We start from the raw sequence: 23,891 nt of genomic DNA, 5'->3' as shown, positions 1-23,891 counted from the left end.
CACCCCAGGACCAGTATATGGATTAAAGGAGTTAAGACATATAATGTTCTTAAACTAATGCCTGACCCATATTAACTACTCAGTAAGTGTTAGCTATGAGTAACAGTCAATTTGATATTAAAATATTATCTCTGATCTGTGTTGATATTCATCAACATGGTGAACCACTATAACCGATGAAAGGACAGAAAAGAGTTGAGAACCATTGCACTCGTGGGCAGAAGCCAAGTTCCATGGCAAAGGCTTACCTAAGGAGATCAGGTTCCTATAATTCTCCAGCATCACCTCCCGGTACAGGTTCCTCTGAGCAGCACTAAGGGATGCTAATTCCTCTGGGGTGAAGTCCACAACCACATCTTGGAAAGTCACTAACTCCTAAAACACCAAAAACAATCACAAATGATAAAAATCCAGAAATTCTCCCGGGGGTGGGGGAGGAGGAGCCTGATGAGAGAGGACTGAACATGGTGCCGACATTTAGATCAACAGAAAGCTTCTAGTCTAAGTGTTCTAATCTGGATGTGACAGGGATGTAGCAAAGTCTCTTTCTTTGTCTTGTAATCTGAGAGAGGGGGGAATATTTCTGAGATAGTTCCTGCTGCTAATTACTATAATATTTGGTTGGAGGAATACCTCGGCCTCAGGAATCAGAGAGTTGGGTTGAAGTCCTGGCTCTTTCTTATAAGTTTTGTGAGTGTGGGTAGGTTAAGCCTCAGTACTCATCCATAAAACACAAAAATCTCACAAATATGAAGAGATGGTCAAACAGAGAAATGCAAATCAAAATGACAATATACCATTTTATATTCATTCAACTTACAAAAATGAAGAAGTCTGACAATACCAAATGTCATCTAGAACATGGGCCTGCAGCACCTCTTATAAGATGCTAAGGGAAATGTAAATTGGTAAACCACTTTCGACCCATAAATTCTATTTCTAGGGATATTTGCTTGTGTGTACTTAGACAAATGTTCATAACACAGCTGTTTGTAATATCCAAAACCTAGAAATGACACAAATGTTCATTCACAGTAGAAGAAAGAAATACAACTGACTGATTGAGAGAAGGTATTCGCTTATGATACATCTGATAAGAGGTTAATATCCAAAATATATAAAGAACTCATACAACTCAACAACAAAAAAAAACAATCTAATTAAAAAATGGGCGGAAGATCTGAACAGATAATTCTTCAAAGAGGAAATACAGATGGCCAATAGACATATGAAAAGATGCTCAAGGTCACTAATCATCAGAGAAATGCAAATTAAAACCACAACGAGATATCACCTCATATCTGTCAGAATGGCTATTGTCAATAAATCAAAGAACAAGTGTTGTTGATGATGTGGAGAAAAAGGAACCCTGATACACTGTTGGTGGGATTGCAAATTGGTGCAGCCACTATGGAAAACAATCTGGAGGTTTCTCAAAAAATTAAAAGTGGATCTATCTTTTGACCCAGCAATTGCACTTCTGGGTATTTACCCAAAGAAAACCAAAACAATAATTCATAAAGATCTATGCACTCCTATGTTCATGGCAGCACAATTTACAATAGCCAAAATACAACCTAAATGCTCATCAACAGACCATTAGATAAAGAAGCTATGTTTCACATATACAACGAAATATTACAGTCATTAAAAAAATGAAATCCTACCATTTTCAACGACATGGATGGATCTAGAGGTTATTATACTGAGTGAAATAAGCCAAAGAAAGATAAATACCATACGATTTCATTTATATGCAGAATCTAAGGAATAGAAAGAACAAACTAGTTACGAAAAACAGACACACATATAGAGGACAACCTGGTGACGACTAGAGGGGAGGGGAATTGAGGGGCAGGGAGAAAGGGGTGAAGGGTTAAAGAAGTACAAACTAGTAGTTGACAGATGGTCACAGGGATGGGGTGTATGGCATAGGGAATGCGGTTAGCATAAATGTAATGGCTAGGTGGAGAAGCAGAGGAAAGAAGGAGCAATTAGGGAAATTGTTTTATAAACTATATAAATATCTAACCATTGTACTGTAAACTTGAAACTAATAATAAATTTTTTAAAAAGCATATTAGGAGACTACATAGGACTATGATGCCTGTTTAATTAATATTCATTTTTCTGTTTCAGGGAAACATTATGTAGATCAATGAACAACTAATTTAAACTAGAAGTCATGCACTGGCTGCCTAGCTCCTACAGAGGGGTTATTTGGCTCACGCTGGTTTTTTAAATCTTTCAAAAAATGCATATTAGTTACCAACACTAAAAAGTTTGTAGATTTCATACTACTAACTGGAGTTTTGGCTTCTCTTTAAAAAATCAGAAGACTTGGGCCCACATTCTCACATGGCACCATCAGCTAAAGTTGAATCATAGTTGCCCTTAGATGGGGCAAGCGCTCCCCAGTTTGTCGTAATCCGCCTATTTATAAATTCCTCAGTCCCTGTGGGTACCTTCATTTGGGATCCTTGACATGGACACTGCAGGGACAGAGGGTTACTCTCAGGAGATCTTCTAGAACAATGTTTCTCAACATTTTTTTCCTTATCTCTCCATCAAGGAGCCTTCTTAGACTTTTTTTTTCCCCCAATTGCCACCCCTTATGAATTTTTTCTGGTTCTAAAAAAAGCACAATGTATTAATTTCAGTAATTGTCTTTTAGATTTCTAAATGTGATTTAACAAGAACATTGAAGAGCGCATTTCTAGAGAAAAAAAAAAAAACACCTCACAATAGTATCATGTCCCTGTAATAGCTTCCATTTGTTTCATATATAAAAAGGAACATAATCATGAAAATCACGTAAGGGCTATTTTGAATAAAGCTATAGTAAAGATAAAATAGATACTTAAACAAACAAAAAGTTAATTCAAGAAACAGGAAAAGAGAAAAAATGCTAAAGATATATTATTTGGGATAGTGATAAGTACAACAGAGAAAAACAAAGCTGAGAAATGACATACAAAGAGTTAGAAAATTTTACGTAGGGTAGCCATGGGGAGGCACAGTTACATGATATTTATATGAAGACTTAAAGATAACGAGGATGTGGTTTAGATAGGGAAGTCCAACAATCAGGATGGTAAGATCCCCGTATTGGAGAACCAAGTCAGAAGAAACACTGACTTACCTGGGATCCAGCAGATGACAAACTGTCAAACCTCTCTGTGTCCTCTTTTTGGTGTTCTTTGGTGATCTTCTCTTCTGCAAGGACAGAGTCCTGAGCAGAAAAAACTAGAAGGAAAAAAGGAATGACCATGGAATTGAGTCTAGTCTGGCAATAGCCCCAGACAGAGGGGCCTACCACACCCATACCACCCTCTCCTGCCACAGGAGGTAGTGGCAGTCCTGGACCTCCTATGATAAGAGAAAGACCACAAGGATCATTTCTCGGCTCTATACAGCAAGTGCTGAAAAAGCTCTCTGGTCATCAACTAGCTCTAAAACCCTCGATGGCTCCCCACTGCCTTCTAAATAAAGTGATTCCCAGTCTCACCGTCTACTCAGACACAAAGGAACTTGTTTCTCAATTGCAAAATGTAAATAACATTTGTACTTCGAAAGGCTCTTTGAAGAATTAAACATTACATATGTAAAGCACACAGTAGGCATTAAAAACAATGGCAGCTCTTATTAAGCTTTTCCTACATTTTTTTCACTCACTGACCTAGAAGACAGCCATCACCTTACCTACAGAAACCTGAACCTTGAAAGCCTTCCTTGCTGTAGTCTCTTTCCAAGTGCACCTTTCATTAATCTGTTCTTTCTCATAAACTGGGGAGCTCTCTTTTCTTTCTCCTTAATTCTGGTTGCATTAGTGGTTCTGTGCCTCTGGCCAAGTTTTTATCCATTCTGGTATAATATTTCCTATGTCCACCAGAGGCAGTATAATACTGAGATTAAATGAAGAGACTGGAGCCAGTCAGAATCCTGATTCTGCCAATTACTAAATTTTTTATCAGCTCTCATTACATGCCAGGTATAAAGCAGGTGTTCAATAAATGGAAATGGTCAATTGTTTCCTCCCTCTCTCACCTTTGTCTCCACATGCTTGCATCAAGTTTACGACCAGGGTTCCTGCCTCCTTGCTGTTCTTGGGCTGCTTTGAGCGCACCCATGTCTGAACTTCCTCTGGCAGGGTGTTTAGAAACTGCTCCAGCACCAACAACTCCATTATCTGCTCCTTGGTGTGGGTTTCTGGCTGCAGCCAATGCCAACAGAACTCCCGGATTTGGCTCACAGCTTGGTAAGGCCCTGTCACTGACAGGTACTGAAAATGCCTAAACTTTTCATCAGAAAAATTCAGAGTTTCTAGGTTTCTTATGGGAATGGTTTCTGGATTCTCCTTCTGATCCCGGAGACAAAAGAACTGGGGATTCCTCAGGATATCCAAAACCTGTGTCATGTGCAGCATCTTTACAGCTTGGCCCTTCACAGAATGGAGATACTTGAAGAGGCAGGCTGCTCCAGAGCACACTGTTGCAGAAGAGGGTGGGAAGAGTTGTATCATATGAATAAAGAATATAGGACCACAGAAATTACATAGAGAGACTTACAAATGGCTTGCATAGTTAGGACTAGACAGTGGCGTGAAGGAGATTTGAAAGGAGGTAGCTCATCTCACACAAATGCCTAAATACACATTCAGAGATGTGCACATCTACAGACATGATGCTGCTTGAGTCTCATTCCCAGGTCTGGAAAATCCACAGGCATAGGCTAAAAATATTTCAGAACTGGCACTGAAAGGAAAAAAGACTTGAACCCCTAACCACGATGTATTGAATTAATTTAATGAGCCACAGAATAAAGGATTTCATTCCAAAATATGAATGGATTAAAACTATGGATTACTATACAGAATGAGGAAAGAGCCTTACCATACATATATCCTACAAAGGATTGGATTCATACGCAAAATATATAAAGTACTCATACAAATCAGTGAGAAAAAGCAGACAATATAAGCAACAAGGTTCAAAGATTTGAGTAGTATTGCACAAAAAAAAAAGATAGCTAAATGGCCAATAAACTACAAAACAGGGCTCAACTTTGTTAGCTATCAGAGAAATATGAATTAACACTGCAATGAGATGTCACCGCACACCCTCCAGAATGCTCAAAATGAAAAAATCAGACAATAGTAAGTGTTCAAGGAGACAGAGCCATGGTAGAATGGTATATTTGTGCACTGAACCTCTAAACAGAAATGAAAACATGAATGTATCTTGCTGTTGAGTGAAAGAAACCAGCTTTAAAAAAAAAAAAAAAAAAGTCCACATGATTCCATTTACACAAAGGTCAAAAACAGGCAAAACAAATCTTAAGTGTTAGAAGTCAGAAGAGTGGTTACCACTGGGACTGGGGGAGCAGTAGCAATGTCTAGGTGGGGACAGCATAAAGGACTTCTGGAAAGCTGGTAATGTTCTATTTCTTAATCTAGGAGCTCATAACAGACACAGTATGTTCACTGTGAAAACAGACCTACACTTATCATTTGGGACCTTTTCTGTATATATAATATATTTCACTAAAATATTTTTAGCTGTGTTATATGGTTGGAGGAAACATCTGGGTTATAGTATTAAGTGAAAAAAGCAGGAAACAAACTTGTACATAGACTATACACTTAACCATATAAAGTATAGGAAGAAACAATAGAAAGTAAACTAAAACACTGTACTAGGGTATTATCAATGAGCATTCGTTATTCAATATTTGACATACAAGAAATAAACAGTTCCTATATTCTCTATTAAATGATGTGAAAACCTGGGCAATTAGTAGTACTTCTCTGAATTTAGTTTCTCTCATCTGTTAAAATGAGGGGAAAAAAGGAAAACTTTCTCATGCTGATGTAAGGTTTAAATAAAGCGGGAGCTGAAAATCATGAGACATACTACCCTGAAGAATCAATTTTTTAATCTACTATTAAGAAAAATGCTTTATAGTCAGGCAAAAATGTGTATGATGTAATTTAATGCAAAAATGAGTTTTGAACCAAAATAATGTAGCAAGTAAATTTCCTAAAAGAATAAAGGTAGTATTTACATTTTCTACCCAAATAGTCCCTTCTTCCTCCTAAGGGGTTCTGGGAAACACGGAGGAAGTCATGTCAACAAGTACAGTGACAAAAGCAGCTATCACGTTAAATATTTTTTAAAAAACCGAGTCCCTAAAAATTTACTTTGATTTCAGAGTAGGGAAGAGCTTCCAGATGAGTAGGGCTGAAAGTATCCAAAGAAGGGAATGGAGACCAAGAGACTACAACGGGAGGAGGAAACAGGACAGAAGGGAGCAAAAGGAAGAGGGATGCCAAGGCAAGAGAAAGGGGGCAGCGCCAGGTAGGGCAGAGTACGGGGGCAGAGCAGAGGAGTGTGGCGCGGCAAAGAGGAAGCACAGAAAAGATGGACAGGGCCGAAAAAGGAAGCTTATGGCTGGCGCAGGTAGGAGATACAGAAGGGGTAAGGAGAGAAATAGCGGAGGACCCAGAGGGAGGAGTGGCAGGGCTGAGCGAGAGGAAGGGTCCGCAGCTGGGACAGAGGGAAACAAAGAGAAGTGGCGCGGCCACCGCAGAGGATGAAGCGCAGAGATCGAGACCGAAGTACTGGGTGGGGACTGGACTTATGGGGGGACCCCTTTGTAAACTCTGTAAACATCTAAGTACTGTTGTGCAGCTGAAACTAATATAGCATTGTATGTCACCTGTAATTGAAAAGAATTTTGAAGTAATTTTCTAAAGCAGGTAATACATTTTAAAAAGGGGGCAAAGGGGCAGAGGGGCAGTGCTTTGAGAAAGGTGGCCAGAGCGGGGCGGGAGGAGGACGGAGCAGGGGTGGGACTGTGGTGGGCGAGGGTTAGCTGGGAGAACTGAGGAGGGGACAGGGGCAGGGCCAGAGAGGAAGATCCGAGCCGGAATCCGAGGGTGAGGGTCAGGGCCAAGGGCGGGCCTTGACTGCGGGGCAGAGCAGGCCGACCTGTCTGGTCCAGAAGGCAGAGGGCCGAAGGCCTCGGAGGACCGAAAGTGGGGCCTGAAGTGCAGAAAGGGGGCAAGGGAGGCCGCCCCAGTGCGTCTTATGCCCTCGGGTCGCCTCAGCGACCTAGGGCTGCTTCTGTCCCCGCGCGCGGCCCATCCTTCCTCCCCTCACTCTTCACTGCAGAGGTGCCCGCCCGTCGCCTCCCGGCCCGTCATGGCATCTTCCTGGTGGAGGCCCGCACTCCGCTGCCCTGGGCTTCTCGCACCCTGAGGCCTTCCCGGCGTGACTGCGAGTTCGAACCTCGCCCTCGCGTCCCCTCCAGCCGCATCCTCGTCCCTCACGCCGCGCACACACACTTGCTCGACGGGCGCCCAGCGTTCTCACCTCTGCCAGACGTGCTCGCCTGATTGAACCGCTCTGCCTCGGATTTCGCGCCCAAATCCGCGGCGCATGCGCGGTGCGAAGTCTGCGCGTGTGCTCTGCCCGCGGCCAGACCTCTCTTACGGGTTCCACTGGGAGGCGCGCAAGGGCTGGGTTGGACAGGGAGAGGGAGGTGCTCGGGCTCTTCTTCCTTAACGTGCTTTGGTTATGTTTTTGAATAGTTAACACATGGTTTAAGTTTTTTTACGTTTATTTTTTCAGTATAGTCGACATACAATATTATATTAGTGTCAGGTGTACTGACATAGTGACTAGCCATTTGTATCTCTTAGAAATGATCACTCCATAAGTCCAAAATGTTTTAAGTAAATAATTATTCAGTGGAAAAAAATCTTCTCAGTGTGTGCATGTGCGTCACCCACCAATTTTTTTATGTGCTATAAACCACATGCACACAGGTAACCAATGAAATTATTTTGTGTACTTTCACTATTTATGCACATATAGATATATGTATGCATGTTGTACAAACATGCATATGCACACATATGTGTGATTATCACTGATCTTTATTATGTACATATAGCTACACTATAATATTCTGTACATATATATCTAATATAAGTATTTTAAAATATAAAATGTAATTTAAAAATGTGATAATTTATAATACCACATTTAAGAATACACTGATATATAAAGTAACATAAAATGTAATTATATAATAGATAATACATACATTGCTATAATACATATTCACCGTTATGTATAATTATGTATTTGTACAAATGTAATACCTATATTTTACATTTGCATAAATACTTGTATTCTCATTTCCTCTTTTTTTTTTATACAGAAGGTGGCACAGTTTACCCACTGTTCTGAGCCTGAATTCTTTTTACTAATCAGTGTATCTCAGAGAGCTTTTCATATCAGGACAAAATTTGCTTACTGTTTTCCAACAGCTGTTTAGATTCTGTTGTATGGCTGTGACCTAATTTATTTAACCGGTTCCTGACTGCTGGACAGTTGTTTTCAGTCCTTTGCTACTGCAGTCCTTACTGAGTGCATAACCTTGACTTTCATCTATTCTGCTGGTCTGTAAATCTTCTGGTAAGAAAAATCTGAAGTGGAATTGCTGAGGCAAAAGGCACATGCATGTTTCATTTGACAGAGATTTCTAAATTGCCTTCTATAGACACTGCTGCATATTAGACCCCCAGCAACCTGTGTGTGCCTGAGTTCCCACTGTTATATTGCTTTTAAAAGTTTTCCAAAATGAGGATTGAGAAACAGTATCTCAGCATAGTTCTAGTTTACGTTCTCTTTTCATGAGCAAGGTAGAAGATGTTTTCTTGTGTTTAAGAGCCATTGCATTTAACCAGAGCACCTTTATCAAGGATTCAGCATATGCGGGGACAGTGTACTGAAATGCGTAATAATTATTTTGTACATGATGATGATGATGAGGAGGAGGAGGAGGACATAATGGTTAATGTTTCTTGGACATTCGCCCTATGCCAGCTCTGTTCTAAGCCTTAACACAAATGTAATGACCATTCCTCAAAACCCTATTAGGTAAGGAGTATTAATATCACCATTTTACAGATGACGAACTGAGGTATGAAATGGTTAAATAGCCAAGTAAGCAGGAGCTCAGAAAGGTTAACTGATTTGCCCCCAGGAAACACAGAGTTGGTACTAGAGAGTAGAAGTGGGGGGGTGGGGGGGGATGGATGAGTTCCCAGATGAGGAAACTCAGGCTCAGAGAAATGGCCTATAGCCACAGGCAGATGAGGCTGGAAAAAGAATCAAACTCAGGTCTGTACCTGACCTAATCATCCAGGGACTCACCCAGGTGAGAGCAAGAAGCCCTGGAAAAGCCAGGGCTGAGACAGAGACCCATCTTCCTAGGGGGAGAGTCTCTAGGGGAGCTGCAGAATGAGTCCTGGCCAAGCTGCAATACAGACTTGGAACACAGGCCCAGAGAAGCCAAGGACCCCTAAACTGATGAATCTGACATTATTTTGAAAACCTCTTTGATTTTATGGATATCAGTAAACTGATTCTAAAGTTCCTATGGAGGCAAAAGACCCAGCATACCCAACACAATATTGAAGAGCAAACTGGAGGACTGACACTACTTAACTTTAAGACTTACTATACATTTTTTATTTGTTGATTATCTCTCTACAAAGCAGGAAAAAATAAAAACAAATGAAAAGGAAACAAATACAGTGGGTGTCTGGGGTACAACAGTGATAATAATAGCAAAATTAACTGCCATGCTCTGTTTGCTGTATCTATTGCAAGGATGAAGACCATTCTCAGCAATCGGGCTGTCGACATTCCAGAAAATGTGAATATCACTCTGAAGGGATGCTCAGTTATTGTAAAGGGCCCTAGAGGCACCCTGTGGGGGACTTCAATCACATTAATGTAGAACTCAGTCTCCTTGGAAAGAAAAAGAAGAGGCTCCGGGTTGACAAATGGTGGGGAAATAGAAAGAAACTGACTACTGTTCGCACCATGTATAGTTATGTGCAGAACATGATCAAGGGTGTTACACTGGGCTTTTGTTACAAGATGAGGTCTGTGTATGCTCACTTTCCCATCAACGTCATTATTCAGGAGAATGGTTCTCTTGTTGAAATTCGAAATTTCTTGGGTGAGAAATATATCCGCAGGATTCGGATGAGGTCAGGTGTTGCTTGTTTAGTATCTCAAGCCAGAAAGATGTTAATTCTTGAAGGAAACGACATTGAGCTTGTATCAAATTCAGCTGCTTTGATTCAACAAGCCACAACAGTGAAAAATAAGGATATCAGAAAATTTTGGGATGGTATTTGTTTCTGAAAAAAGGAACAGTTCAGCAAGCTGTTAAATAAGGTCAAAGTTGTCCAGCTACAGAAACACCAAGATGTTGAATGATTCCTCAGACTTACCTGTGATATTTTAAAGATGCAATAAAAATTGTGTATTGATTTGGGAATTTTTTCTTAAACTGATTAACCCTTCCAGCTATTTGGCAAGTAAATAGTTAAGTAAATTCTAATGTGCAAAGAACAATAACAGAAGGAACAGAACAGGATCTTATTCTAGTAAGACTTCATAGGAGAAGAGAATTGAATTTGGTTTTTGAAGAAATATTGGGCATTTCAGGCAAGAAGAATATGGTACCAGTGACAGGCAACACTAGCTATTTATTAGATGCAGAGTATAGGAGGGTGTTCTGAAGGTCTAATTTTGCAGAGGCATGAATTTGAATGTGAGGCAAGTGTGCCTGAGTCATTTTTATATACCAGTAACTCTATGAAAAAGCAGCTGAGAAGTGGAACAAAGGGACACAGCTTTAGCAAGTGTTGAAAGATGAAATTAATTTGTGTTTGTGAATATGTGGTTGCTGTAGTCCAGGCTCCTCTCAATGTTATCCTCTATCCTACCTCAGCCATTTACTGCTATGTCCTAGTCCTTGATATTTTTTAAAACTGATTATCTTCCCATAATCTCTTAATTCCAGTGTAATACAACAAATATATAATCTTTGGTTTAATGATTATAAGTTTTTAAGAAATGGATGCAATGATAAATAAAGGATTTGCTTGAAGTATTTGAGGTAGAGTTAGGGTAGGCATTGTATAGGATCGTTGGTGAAATGAGTTACTTATAAATTCATTTGTTGAAGCTGAAAAAAAATTAACTGACATTTATAGGAGAGTAAGCAGGCTACATGGATTTCTTCCTTGAAACATGAAAACAACCCTGTCTTACAAATGAGGAAACTGAGGTCAGGAGGTTTGAAATACATGCCCAACACAACACAGTTGGCCAGTAGCAAAGATGGGATTCAATCCCAGGAAGTCTGGATCTAGAGCCCAAATATGGGACTGACTGCTCATTTAACTAAGTTATTGAGACCGACTGCCAGGCACTGATCTAGGTGCTGAGAACACAGTAGGGGACTGAACTGACATAAACCCCTGAACTTATGGCATTTCTTTGCTAATGCAAAAGAGAAGCTTTTTTTTTTTTTTTTTTACTTATAAAATATAAGTAAAGTCAATAGTGAATCAGATAGTGGAATGTAATATTACAGAGAAAAATTAAAGTTAGGGAGTATATGGTGGGTGGGGTGTTTGGGAAGTGTTGCAGTTTCAGGATAGCCAAGGAGAGTATCCCTAAAAAGATAACATTAGGGCAAAGCTCTGAAGGAGCCCAAGAAACAAGACAAACTGATATCAGCAGATGTGTTCTGGGCAGAGGTAACAGCCAGTGCAAAGGCTCAGAGATGGGGACTTGTGTGGTGTTGGAAGAATAGAAAGAAAGACAATGGCTAGAGCCCAGGGCAGAAAGCAGTTGACCCTAGAAGGCCTTTTGGGGTCTGGGAGGGCCCTCCACCCCTCCCCTGGATCCGGAGGGCCGGGTGGAGGTGAGCATTCCTTTAGGTCCAGGCCAGAATCACTGCCTCTCACCCCAGAGGACACTGCTGAGTAGGGGAGGAGAGGGACTCCTGATCCCTCACTCACAGGTCAACTGGATGATAGTTGTAGATCATTGGGACCCCATCTCCTCATTGTGAAGGTAAACAATGGAGAACCCAAACTCAGGGCTCACTGTGTCACCAGCCCCACCTCCTACCACAGCCAAACCCCAGAACATCCATTCCTGGGTATGGGGAATAGGATTCGAGATGTGTCCCTAGGTAGGTTTAATAGTCTTCTGTCAATGTATGAAATTCTTAATGTCTGAACATGGGATCCAATATTTTAATATTTCACTGGGCCCCCAAATTATACAGCCGGTCCTAGATAGATATTATTATCTCTGGTTTGTAGGAAATGAAAACACAAAGCCGTTTAGGAGCATCTAGGAAATGGGAAGCTGGGATTTGAAGCCAGACTCAGCTTGGTTCTGGGATGGGTGCTCTTAACAGTTGGTCTAGGCAACATCTGACCTTAGGAGACACATGCAGAAGGACAGCTCCTCCCTCCTCACTCCAGAAACACAGAAGGCAACATTCTGTCCCTTCTTCTCCAAATTAAGGGGGGAGGTTAGGCAGAATAAACCCTAGAATCTATGAATGTTACCTTCCATGGTATTAAAAGAAAAGAGAGAGAGAGAGAGAGAGAGAGAGAGAGAGAGAGAGAGAGAGAGACTTTTACTTCTACCTTTACAATTCGGATTCCTTATAATTCTTTCTTACCTGATTGCTTTGTCTAGGACTATCAGTAGTATGTTAGTATGTTAAATAGGTGTGTGTGTGAAAGTGGGTATCCTGGTTTTGTTCCTGACCTTAAAGGAAAAGATTTCAGCTTTTCACTGTTGAGTATGACGTTGAGTATGCTGTTGTGTTCAGTTTGTTAGTACAGGTTTTCCTGCTATCTGAAAGTACAGCATTCCAATGAAACCCTTTGTAAGCCGAAATGGTATAAACTGAAGCAATTGTGTTGGGACACATCTTACTAATGGACACATACAATAAACCAAGATAAAGCACTGATGCTGAAGGACACAGTTTAAAGCTATGGTGGCTTGATGCTGACATGCTGACTGTAGTTCCCAGGGAAGGAGCTTGGTGGGGCCACTCTCGCTGTTTGGGGTGCTTGCTGCCTCTATAATGGCTTGCTGTAAATCAAACACTAAGGACTACACTTTGTCGTGTGGCTTTAGAAATCTTTTTCTAAAGGAAGGGTACATCCCCCATCCCAGGTGACTTGCTTTGGCCAATAGAATGAGGTAAAAGTGACAGCATACTAGTTTCAAGTCTAGGCCTCAAGAGGCCTTGTGTATTTTCACTTTTCTCTTTCTTGCACTCCTGCACCACCAAAGGAGGTGGTCCACTAGTCTGGAGAGGATGAAAGACATGTAGATAAGTCTCCCATCTACCCCTAGCCTGCAATAGCTGACAGCCAGCCAACCCTGACATGTGACCAAGCTTAGCTAAGAGTAGAGCCACCTAGCCATTCTTCAGCTGATCCTAGATATGAGAAATAAAATTTATTGTCTTTGAGGTTTTGTGTTTGCTTGTTATGAAGCATTGTTGTGATAGCTACAAACAGTTTACAGTGGTATATGAAGCATGCAGTAAGCTCACAGACACTGAGGCTGGTGGGAAGGGAAATAAAATTCTACATCCAGGACATGTTTATGTTCCACTGAAGATGAAATACTGCCCTATGATGAAAGGAGCTTGGTGTGATCAACCTGTCCCCAGATGTCTGGCTGGTAGAAGGTGGATACACTACCAGTCTTGGCTTCCTTTCCACTTATGCCTTCCCAGGGGAGGCGTGATGAATTTGGACAATGTAGCTAGAAGATGCAAAGCCCAGTTCTGGGGAGCTGGCTTGCCTGCAGACAGCATCTTGTATCTTAATTGCTCTTTACCTTGCAAAGTTCTGGTCCCCAAGAATCAGTGTTTGTTTAGATGCAACATACACTAGTGCTTAAAAAGTTTACCAGCAAATGGAATATCTATGTAAAAGGCTGCAGGCCCCTTTGCAGAGGGTGTGGTGGAAGGCAGATATATAGCAAGGTCCTTCCTCAAGGTTCTCTGGACTCTCCTTTAAGTGGTCTTTTGATAAACTGATTCAAGGAGGTTGTGACTCTAGTATGATGGCCCTATGGTGGCCCTCTTTCAGATCTAGACTTTTATATATTGCTATATAAATCATTTTGGGGGCATCGCACCCAAGAATCTATATCAGAAGCCCCAGGACCTCAGCCATGATTCCTGTAATTGGCTTCCCCACAACTGCCACAGAGATCAGAAGCATTTCAACAACTGCCCCTCTTGCCAGCACCTCCAACTTTCTCTTGTGTGGGAGGGAAGTGGTGAAATGAGTATTCCAATGGGTTTGGAGCCTCAGGTCTCAATCTTTCCAAATCTCCTAAGTACCATCATTCTGATTGCCAGGACCCCACTTTCCTAGGGATGCCCAAACTTTTCACATTAGGAATAGGACAAAGCTAGGGATTTAGCTGCTTAACCAGTGACCTGCGGGATTGAGGTGTTTGTAGACACCTTCTATCATCTTAGTCTTTGGGTTTGTCTCTGACAGCAGCTAGCAAGCCCTTTGGCCCAGGAAAATGACTACAGATGACTGACCACACCCAATAATTGGGTATTTTACTGCCGCTTGCCTTGGTCTTCCAATTTCCTATCCCAAGACCCAATATTGAATTCCAAGTACCTCACATTTCCCTCGTGGTTAATTTTCTCCAACCTATTCTCTGGCATCAGCTTCTGTATCAGGGTTCCTGGGGGTTGCACATAATGAACTCTGGCCAAGTAAACTAGTAGTAGACTGGAAAGATATCGGGTGGCTCCGAGACTCAAAGGCACAGCTAAAGACTTAAGACCTCAAGGATAAGTTACCGGAACAGCTCTAGCCCTCTGTGTAAGGACAATAGTCAGTGCTGCCAGTGGAGTGATGTCTGTGTGTCTGTCTGCTCAGGCAGCCCGAATAGCACCACATGCAGCCTCAGTCTGATGGGATACTGGGAATCCATGAGCACCAATCAGTGGAGGTCAGGGAGGGGTCAAATCTCATGGAACACACACGGTGGCCTAGGAGTGGTTATCCCTGACGACTTAGGTGCTGATGAGGCAACTCCATGTGGCCTTCCCTTCATCCTTCCTCTAATTTCCTTCCATGATATATTCCTCAGGAAATCAATATTAAATAACTAACCCTCTCATCCTAACCTACACTGATGCCCCTTTATCATGGGACTGTCAAAGTTATGACCAAATAGTCAGACACTATGAGAGAACCAAAATTCAACAAGCTTTCAATTGAATGTGAATGAAAGTTAAGTTCTGAGAATATGAAAGAACACAGAATAATTGAAAAGTACACTTTTCAATCTTTGGAGTTCAATCATGTGATATGCAGGGGATTAGAAGGATGTAGAATATGTAAACATCTCCTTTGTGTCATGGAGTCGGGGATACAACAGTCCCATATTGGGCATAGTGTCACCCATAGTAGTGGCCAACAATGATCCATTTAGCAACCTGGCTGAAAAATCTCTGGTTGTGATGGAATTACCAGCATGTTTAAAAATTACCTCCCAATTTATCTGGGACAATAGCCTGCCAAATTACCTAGGACATTTCCAGGAGTGTGATAAGGTTAAAAAATGGGAAATGAATCCTCTGAGGATAAACACCTTTTAACATCAGGGAAGATTTAGGAATACAAACTTTAAAGAAATTCTAAACCATATTAACACTTTTATGTTAAGTGATTGTTCTTATTTGAGAGAATCTCCTGTTTTAAGATTAAAATTAAAAAATGCCGACCGACCCAAGTAACTAAAATATATTCGTGGTTACTATCAAGTTTAAAACCAATATTAGAACACGTGTTTTAATTTTCTAGGTGCAATTAATAATGTAGAATCATAGAGTATTAAATGATCCCTTAGAGGGTCTACAACCATGCTACCCTGAATGTGCCTGATCTTGTCTGCTCTCAAAAGCTAAGCAGGGTTGGGCCTGGTTAGTACTTGGATGGGAGACCACCTAGGAGTATTAGGTGCTGTAGGCATTAAAAAAAAATCCCTTGAAAATAATTTTGAAATGTGCGATACTTAAAAATGAAATAAGATTTGTAAGCCAAACTTAGAGGCCTAGGAAGGCAGAGTTTTGGATTTATAATTTTAACAACCAAAAGCTATATTTAATAATCTCAAACACTTAAAATGGACAAAAGACTATCTTATTTTTAACTTTATTTTTATTGTTGACACTATTACAGATAGATAGAACGACCACAACCATATTAACAAACCAAAAACCTGTGCACAAAACAAGATGAAAAAATATAAAGATGTTAACCACAGTCTTTGGATAGTGAAAATATGGATGAGTTTCTCGTCTACATTTCTGCAGCTTCAAAGTTTCTACAATGAATACATTCTGTGTTTATAATGGAAGTACACATAATAAAGGTGAATTACTGCAACACTGTGCTAAAGATCATTCAAGGAAATCAAGACAAAATATTTAACCATAACCGCACAACAACCACACAACTATCTCTTAACTGTTTTCCATATTTCTTCCCATCTTTGACTCTATGCATACTTATCATTAACACCCTAATAATCACAGACTGGTGTACAGATTAAAGATGTTAACAGGAATTATTGTTAGGTGTCGGGAATATGGGTGAGTTTCTTTTCTTCCACTTTACTGAATTTCCCAAAGTTTGCCGGGAGTATGTACTATATTTGCAATGAAAATATACATAAGATTTAATACCAAAACATCAATGATCATTCAAGAAATTTGAGACAAAATATTTAACCATAATCCCACAATGACAACACTATTTTAATTAATTTCCCCATATTTTTTTCACCTTAGACTTTATGCAGACATATTCAACACTGTCATAATCACAAGCTTGTGTACTGAAACAAGATGGAGGAAACAGATCAAGATGTTAACAGCAGTTGTTGGGTGTTGGGAATATGGGTCATTTTTTTCCTTTTCTACTTTATTGTATTTTCTAATTCCTCCTCTGGGTATGTATTATGGTTGTGATGGAAACAAACATAATAAACTTTGTTATCAGAACACTATTATAAGGAACATTTGAAAACATTAAGATAAAAGTGTTTAACCATAATTCCACAAAGACAATGTAACAGGGATTTCGAATACACATTTTGACACAGTTATAATCATAAATGTGTGCACAGAAATGAGAACAAAAAATATGCTGGAATATCTGTCTTTGGATGGTGGGAATATGTTTCTTTTTCCTCCACTTTTCTGTATTTTCCAAGTGTCTGATAATGAGTTCAAATTATTTCACAATAAAACATGATTATAAACTTTTTAGTAACACTACCATAAAGAACAAAGAATTTAAAAAATACTGCTCAACTATAAGCCTACAACGCAACAGCTTTTGACTATAAGCATATATTTTAAAAGTTATAATTGTAGTATAAATATAATTGTGTCCTGCTTTTTCTACTTAATATTCTGTAAATATATTTCCATGTTGCTAAATAACTCTCCATGATTATCATTTTTAAACAGCTGCAAAAGAGTCCACAGATTTGTTCACTTAATCCTTCTCCCATTGTTTGGCATTTAAGTTGTTCCTAATTTTTCATTATCACAAGGTTGGAATGGACACCCTGACATTTGGCAAGTTATTGTCTGAAAAAGTTTGACCAAGTAATACTGCCAACAGGGATGAACCCACGTTCACCCCAAAGACATGAGCAATGGCTCCATGTCAAGGGTCTTTCTCTGATGTAATTGCCCCATTGCCCTCATTTTCCTGAATGTCCATTCCAACTTCTGGTTTATGCAGCTGGCCCTCACCTACATCATGCCATTGAAATGGCCCCTTCTTCTAAATCGCCCAGGACATCCTGATCGATTCATTCTCATCACCTGGGCTTTCCAACCTGTTTCTGATGTTTCCTGTCTGCTTCCTCACCCTCTTAGATCTGGTGAAGTGTTAGGACTCCTTTCTTTGGCTTACTTGTTTCTGCTTCACGCTCTTACCCTCCTGCCTCCCCATACCCTGGCACTCTCAGCAGCCCCGACGTGCTCACCTTAAGCCTTAACTATGCGGATCTAGGACAGAGCGATCTACACACATTCATTCCTCCAGCGGGTATTTTAATTCCGCTTGTCCAAACTGTCTGCTCTTATCTCTTGCTCACTTTTCCACAAATATACTTTTTAAGCATTTTTAAAATTTTTAAATTTTTTTGCCAGCCAACTCAAAGCCAAAAAATATCTTAATAGTCATTATGCGAGGGTAGGGGGAGCAAAGGAGCACAGGTGGTCCACAAAATAAGCCACAGGAAACCTCAAGCCATGAGGTCAACTTGTGATTAAGTGGGAAACTGAGGCGATCAGACAAACACAACACTAATGGATAGCTCAGAAATACTCAGGAGAGCGGAAAGAAGAAGAAACATACGGTAACAAAACAAATTAAGGCTGCCAGGGAACCTGAGTCCATGTTAAGCTTGGGTTGACTGTAAAGATTTTAAATTTTTAAAAATGCAACTTAAACATGGGGTTCAGGGTCAGACAGGTGAAGGAAAATTAAGTTCAGCGACAGAAAGCTCTAAGGATACTAGCTCCTGGGCACCAAGGGTGCAAAATGACTTGTGGCAATACATACTAACAAAGCCACATTGCTACTTGTCACTTAAGGCAGGAAGCACACAAAGGAATTGAAGAAAGTTGTTAGCCTGCATCCTTATTTACAACATGAGAGTCTTTCCCTATGGTTCTCAACCTTCATTAGGCACTACTATGAGCTCGTGATGGTTGCAACCCATTCTTTAAAATGAAAAGAAGATTTACAAAGAAAAGTGTCAGCTTTTGTGAATTCACTATCCAACACACATTAAGTCAGTTAAAAAAAAAAAAAACTTGTAATATTTTTGCATGAGAATCACCGCAAGGTACAGTGTGCCAAATGACCATATTGGGTCACAAAGGTAAATCAACATATTGTAAAAGCTTATACAGCATTAGGTTCCAAAGTGTTAGTGTAGACAGAATGGCTGAAAAGGAAGCTCTAAACACTTCTTTTTTTTCAAACAGCCAAGAGCAAAAGGCATTTCCTCTCTCATGCTTACACCTTTATGAGACTATTTAAGAATAAGAAACAGTACACAATTATTCAGAAAGATACTGATGGGGTTAAAATAATACACAATTAATCTTGCTCAGGATCTAAGACGCTTACATATATATTCTAATTTGTTGCTCTTCCTCTTCGTCCTCCAAAAAAAAAAAAAAAAAAATCATAGTACCAGGTCAGGTACCTCTGCACAGTAAACTATTTGTATACGAAATGAAGTCCAAGTTTTTGCGATCTACTGTTTTGCTATGATATGCTATTTTACATACATCTCAGGAAACATTATATGTAGATTACAGAGGTATCACTTAATAGGTGGGTGGGGGCAATTTCTGTAGTCTCAGAATATTTTAGGATCTTCCCTCAATCTGATTATTTGGGTGAAAAGTAAGCTCTGTGCTATAGCTTTCCCATGCACACACTGACATTTAATGGAGGGAGAGCTAAGGGATCAAAGGGATCTCTGCCTTCAGTTTCTTTACATTCTGAGTTGTCTGATGTTAAAAGTCAGGTGTGCCCACAACAGAGGTTTCCTTCTGATATTATGGGTTGCTTCATCTCTCTGTGGTTTAGAAAATAAGGGTAAAGTTCTAGGTAAAGGGGCTATTGAACCTTTACACCGTCTTCTCAGCCAGTATGAGTATTCTGGTGTCTAGCAAGAGACAGGCGATCCCCGAAGAGCTGCCCACAAACGTCACATTTGAAATACTTGTCATCAGCCCTATCGTTGTCACTAGCACTGGTACTGGCATGCTCAGTGTAGTGTGAGCTTTCCCCATAGATACTTCCAGGCTCAAATATTATCACCCTGGCATGGGTTTTCAGGTGCTCACCATAGGCCGAGTTGGAAGTGAAGGTTTCTCTACACTCCCTGCAGTCATAATATGGTTCTTCAACCTGAATCTCTTGATCATCACCTTCTTCTTCCGGGTCTTCAATCCCTGCACCGTCTGGCTCATCAGTGTCTCCCTCGGGCTCTTCAGCCTTTCCAGCTGGCTCTTCAGCTCTTTCTTCAGGGTCTTCAATCCCTGCACCATCCGGCTCATCAGCATCCTCATTGGGCTGTTCTGCCTCCCCATTTGGCTCTGCAGCCTCCCCATCTGGCCCTTCAGCCTCTCCATTGGGCTCAGCAGCCTCCACTTCTGGCTCTGCAGCCTCCACTTCTGGCTCTGTGGCCTCTATCTCCGGCTCTGCAGCTTCTACATTTGACCCCTGGATCCGGAGAACTTCTCTTGGAACAAGGACACTGGCTTCAACTTCCTGGGTTGCTGCTTCCTCTTCTTCAACATGAAACTTCTGATGTTTAGTGAGAACAGTGTTATGAATAAAAGACTTCCCACAGTCTTTGCACTCAAAGAATGATGAATCTCTTTTGGGGGGCTCGGTAAGAAATGAAGTGTGAACAAAGGCAGCCCCATAATCATAGGGCTCATCTTTCTCATGAATTCTCATGTGATCCTTAAGGTCTGACTGACTAAGGAAGGATTCTCCACAGGTTTCACATTCGTAGTGTTTCTCTTCAGCCTGACTTCTCTGTAACTCAGTGAGGGCCAAACCTGGGCTGACAGCACTGCCGCTGCCCTCACCCTGCTCGGGTAAATTCCCTCCAGTATGAACCATCATGTGGTCATTAAGGACAGAGCCATGAATAAAATCTTGTCCACATACGTGACACTGAAGGAACAACCCTGTAGAAGGGTTCTTTTGTGGGGCACGAGGCCTCTGGGGGTTAATGACCAAAGGCTGCACAAAAGGCTCATCATACCTCCTACGGCCATAAAACTGATCTTGCTCATGGACTTTCTGATGCTCGAAGAGGAATGAGCTGTGAATAAAACACTCCCCACATGCCGGGCACTCGTAGAGCTGCTCACCAGTGTAATCTTTCTGATACTCACTCACGGAATGGGTGTGAATGACAGAGTGAGTGTACTCATGAGTGTCAATGAGATGCTCTCTGCCATGAACTTTCTGGTGGTCCTTAAGGTCTGCGCGATCCGCGAAGCCAAGTCCACAATCCTTGCACCCATAGATCGTGTCCTCAGGATCACCCTGCTCATCCTGCTCCTCTAGCTCGTCTTGCTCAGGCTTATCCTGCTCAGGCCGCTCCGGGCCTATGCCCTGAATCACAGAGTCTCCAAGCTGCTTCCCCCCATGGAACTCCTCCTGGGCATAGATCTTCTGATGTGCACTGAGGTCTTCGATGGTTGCAAAGCATTGTCCACATTCCTGACATTCTTGGCCCACTGGCTGTTCAGCATAACTTGTCTGTGCTGGCTGTTGAACAAGTTTGTGACTTGTCTGCACTGGCTTCTGACTATAATTTGACCATGCTGGCTGCTGACTATAGCTTGCCTGCGCTGGCTGCTGACTGTAATTTCTCTGTGCTGGCTGCTGAGCATAACTCGTCCCCACTGACTGTTCAGCATAACTTGTCTGAGGGTCTGTGGAGGCTAAACTGCGAATGACAGATCGTTCATAGTTTCTACTTCCAGAGGTGGTCTTTCTATCGTGAATCTTCTGATGCTCAGTGAGGTCCGACCTACGAACAAAGGACTCTCCACACTCCGGACATTCATAGAATTTCTCTCTGGGGAGAAATGTTTGAGGTTCACCAAAATGTAAGGAGTGAATTACAGAGGTCTCACAGTTCCTATGCTCAATGTTTTTCTTCTTAGCACGAGCCTTCTGATGTTCACGGACATTTACATTGGAAACAGACTGGCTGTCCCTCTTATACTCACTGGCTCCCTCTGCATTAACACCTTTTTGAGGTTCAGCACTGGCCACGCTGCATATGACGGAATCCTTGCTGTTGTTATTCTCACCCCCTTCATAAGGATTCTCTCTGGCAGGAGTTTTCTGCTGCTTTTCACGAAGGTCTGAGATATAAATGGAAGATTCTCCCCTCTCACTACACTCAAATTCATTTCCATTGCGACTTTTGGGAGATCTGAAAGCGGCTAAGCTATGAATAACAGACCTCTGATATTTCTTTCTTTCTGAAGCATTCTCTCTAGCATGGACTTTCTGATGTTCAACAACACTTGAGCTCTGGATGGTTGACTCAGCAATCACTTTTGGTTTACTGGTTCCCCCTGTGCTGTGACTTCTCTGAGCTTTAGCGAAGGCTAAGCTATGAATAACAGACCTCTCATATGGCTTCCTCTCGCAGACATTTTGAGTGGGGAGCTTCTGGTTGTCATCAGGATTAGAGCTAGTGATGAACGCCTTCTCGCTCCCATCTTCAGGTGGTCTAGTTATAGTATGACTCTTCTGTGAATCAGTGCAAGGCACACTACGAATGACAGACTTCTCATAACCTCTGCTTTCATAAAGGTTCTTTCGAGAATTAATTTTCTGATGCTCAGTGAACTCTGAGCTTTGCCTAAAGATAACCCCACCATCTTTAAAGTTGTAGAGCTTTTCTTTGGAGTAAGTTTTCTGCCGCCTTTTAAGAGACTGGCCGGGAATAAAGGTTTCCTCACACACTTTACCCTTACTTTCAAATAGGTTTGCTCTAGTGTGGATCTTCTGATGTTCTTTCAGGGCTGAGCTGTGGTGGAAGGTCTCTCCACACACCTTACATTCATACATTTTCTCTTTAGCGTACATTTTCTGGAGCTCACTGAGGCGCGGGCTGGGTTTAAAAGCCTCCCTATGCACAGTATCTTTGTTGTCTCTACCATGGGTTTTCTGGTGGTCGATCAGGGCAGAACTATGAAGGAAAGTTTCCTTACACACTTTACATTCATAGAATTTATCTTTTCCATATATTTTCTGAAGCTCACTAAAGGTTGGGCTGGGCATGAAGGGCTCCTCGTACTTGTCCTCATTACATTCCGTGAGATACTCCCGCACGTGAATTTTCCGATGCTCAGCAAGAGCAGCACTCTTGTTAAAGGTTTCCCCACACTCCTTACATTCAAAGCATTTCCCTCTCGCCTGCCTTTTCTGAATCTCACTGACAGCCACACTATGAATAAAGGACTCACCATACTCATAGAGATTCTCCCTAGTGTGCATGATCTGGTGTTCAACAAATTCTGAAATCACACTGAAAGCCCTCCCACACTCATCACACATGTAGGGCATGGCTCCAAAATCAAGTGGCTGCGACACGGTGGAGGATGGGGAACTAAGGCTGCTCGTGCTCGTGGCTTTCCTCATCTCACTACACTCAAAGGGTCTCTTCCTTGGACGGACCTTCTGATCATGAATTGAGCCCTGCCCATCTATGTCAAATTGATAGCGCCTTTTTCTTTCAAGAACTCTCTTTCTGGAGACAAGGTTTGGGTTACACTTAGAACCTCCCCCAAAGGCACTCCCTTCATAGCCCCTTTCCTGAATCACCGACTCCCTTTTGTTGAATGAAATGTCTCTCCAATCATGGTCTGGCCTTCTGGGGAACCTCGGTGACCGATCGTTACATTCCCGCGCCCTTCCTGATCTGGGGTTACGCGAAACATCCTTGATGAATTTTTCCATTATCACCCCGTGAGAAGATTCATCTTCACAAATTCCCCGCCGATGGGCTGACTTTTTGGTTTCAGGAATAGTTTTCAGACCTGAAAAGAAACCCCAAATGTAAATACTCCCTAGTCCCTATACTTGTGCAAAATAACAGGACTTCTGTGATGGTGGTGTGAATGTCAATTGTAAAAGGTTTGTGAATACAGCAGGTCCTTGAAAAACATCATTTCGTTCAACGTTGTTTCAGTGTTGATGAGATCCCGTAGAAAGTTAACTCTGTTTACGTCAATTAGCCTACAGTAAAACTGGTTTCGTTAGACGTCGTTTCACGTAAGTTGCAGAACCTATGGACAACGTTAAGTGAGGACTTACTATCTGTATACATAGCGCCCATCTCATTGATTAAAGTGGCCAC

General features: G+C 41.4%; 1 protein-coding gene and 2 pseudogenes across 5 annotated transcripts in view; 2 read left to right on the top strand and 1 right to left on the bottom strand.

Moving 5' to 3' along the window:
- The window catches only part of LOC107502308 (paternally-expressed gene 3 protein), a 50,996-nt gene that overhangs the window by 4,656 nt on the left and 22,449 nt on the right, over positions 1-23,891 (bottom strand). For 4 of the 5 annotated variants that reach the window (XM_016129379.2, XM_016129381.2, XM_016129384.2 and 1 more), the window contains one exon: positions 16,737-23,571. In XM_016129379.2, coding sequence (XP_015984865.2) covers positions 19,631-23,571 — 3,941 coding nt within the window. In that variant the 3' untranslated portion in view covers positions 16,737-19,630. Of the gene's footprint in view, positions 1-248; positions 376-3,142; positions 3,247-16,736; positions 23,572-23,891 lie in introns of those variants that run through there. The other variant, XM_036232251.1, reaches the window with a different exon arrangement.
- LOC107502284 lies at positions 9,667-10,258 on the top strand (annotated as a pseudogene).
- LOC118611686 lies at positions 15,804-15,922 on the top strand (annotated as a pseudogene).

Source organism: Rousettus aegyptiacus, unplaced genomic scaffold, assembly GCF_014176215.1.
Source record: "Rousettus aegyptiacus isolate mRouAeg1 unplaced genomic scaffold, mRouAeg1.p scaffold_m13_p_14, whole genome shotgun sequence".
NCBI classification, from domain to species: domain Eukaryota; kingdom Metazoa; phylum Chordata; class Mammalia; order Chiroptera; family Pteropodidae; genus Rousettus; species Rousettus aegyptiacus.
The sequence above is the reverse complement of the archived record's forward strand: the minus strand, read 5'-3'. Positions and strand labels throughout refer to the sequence as shown.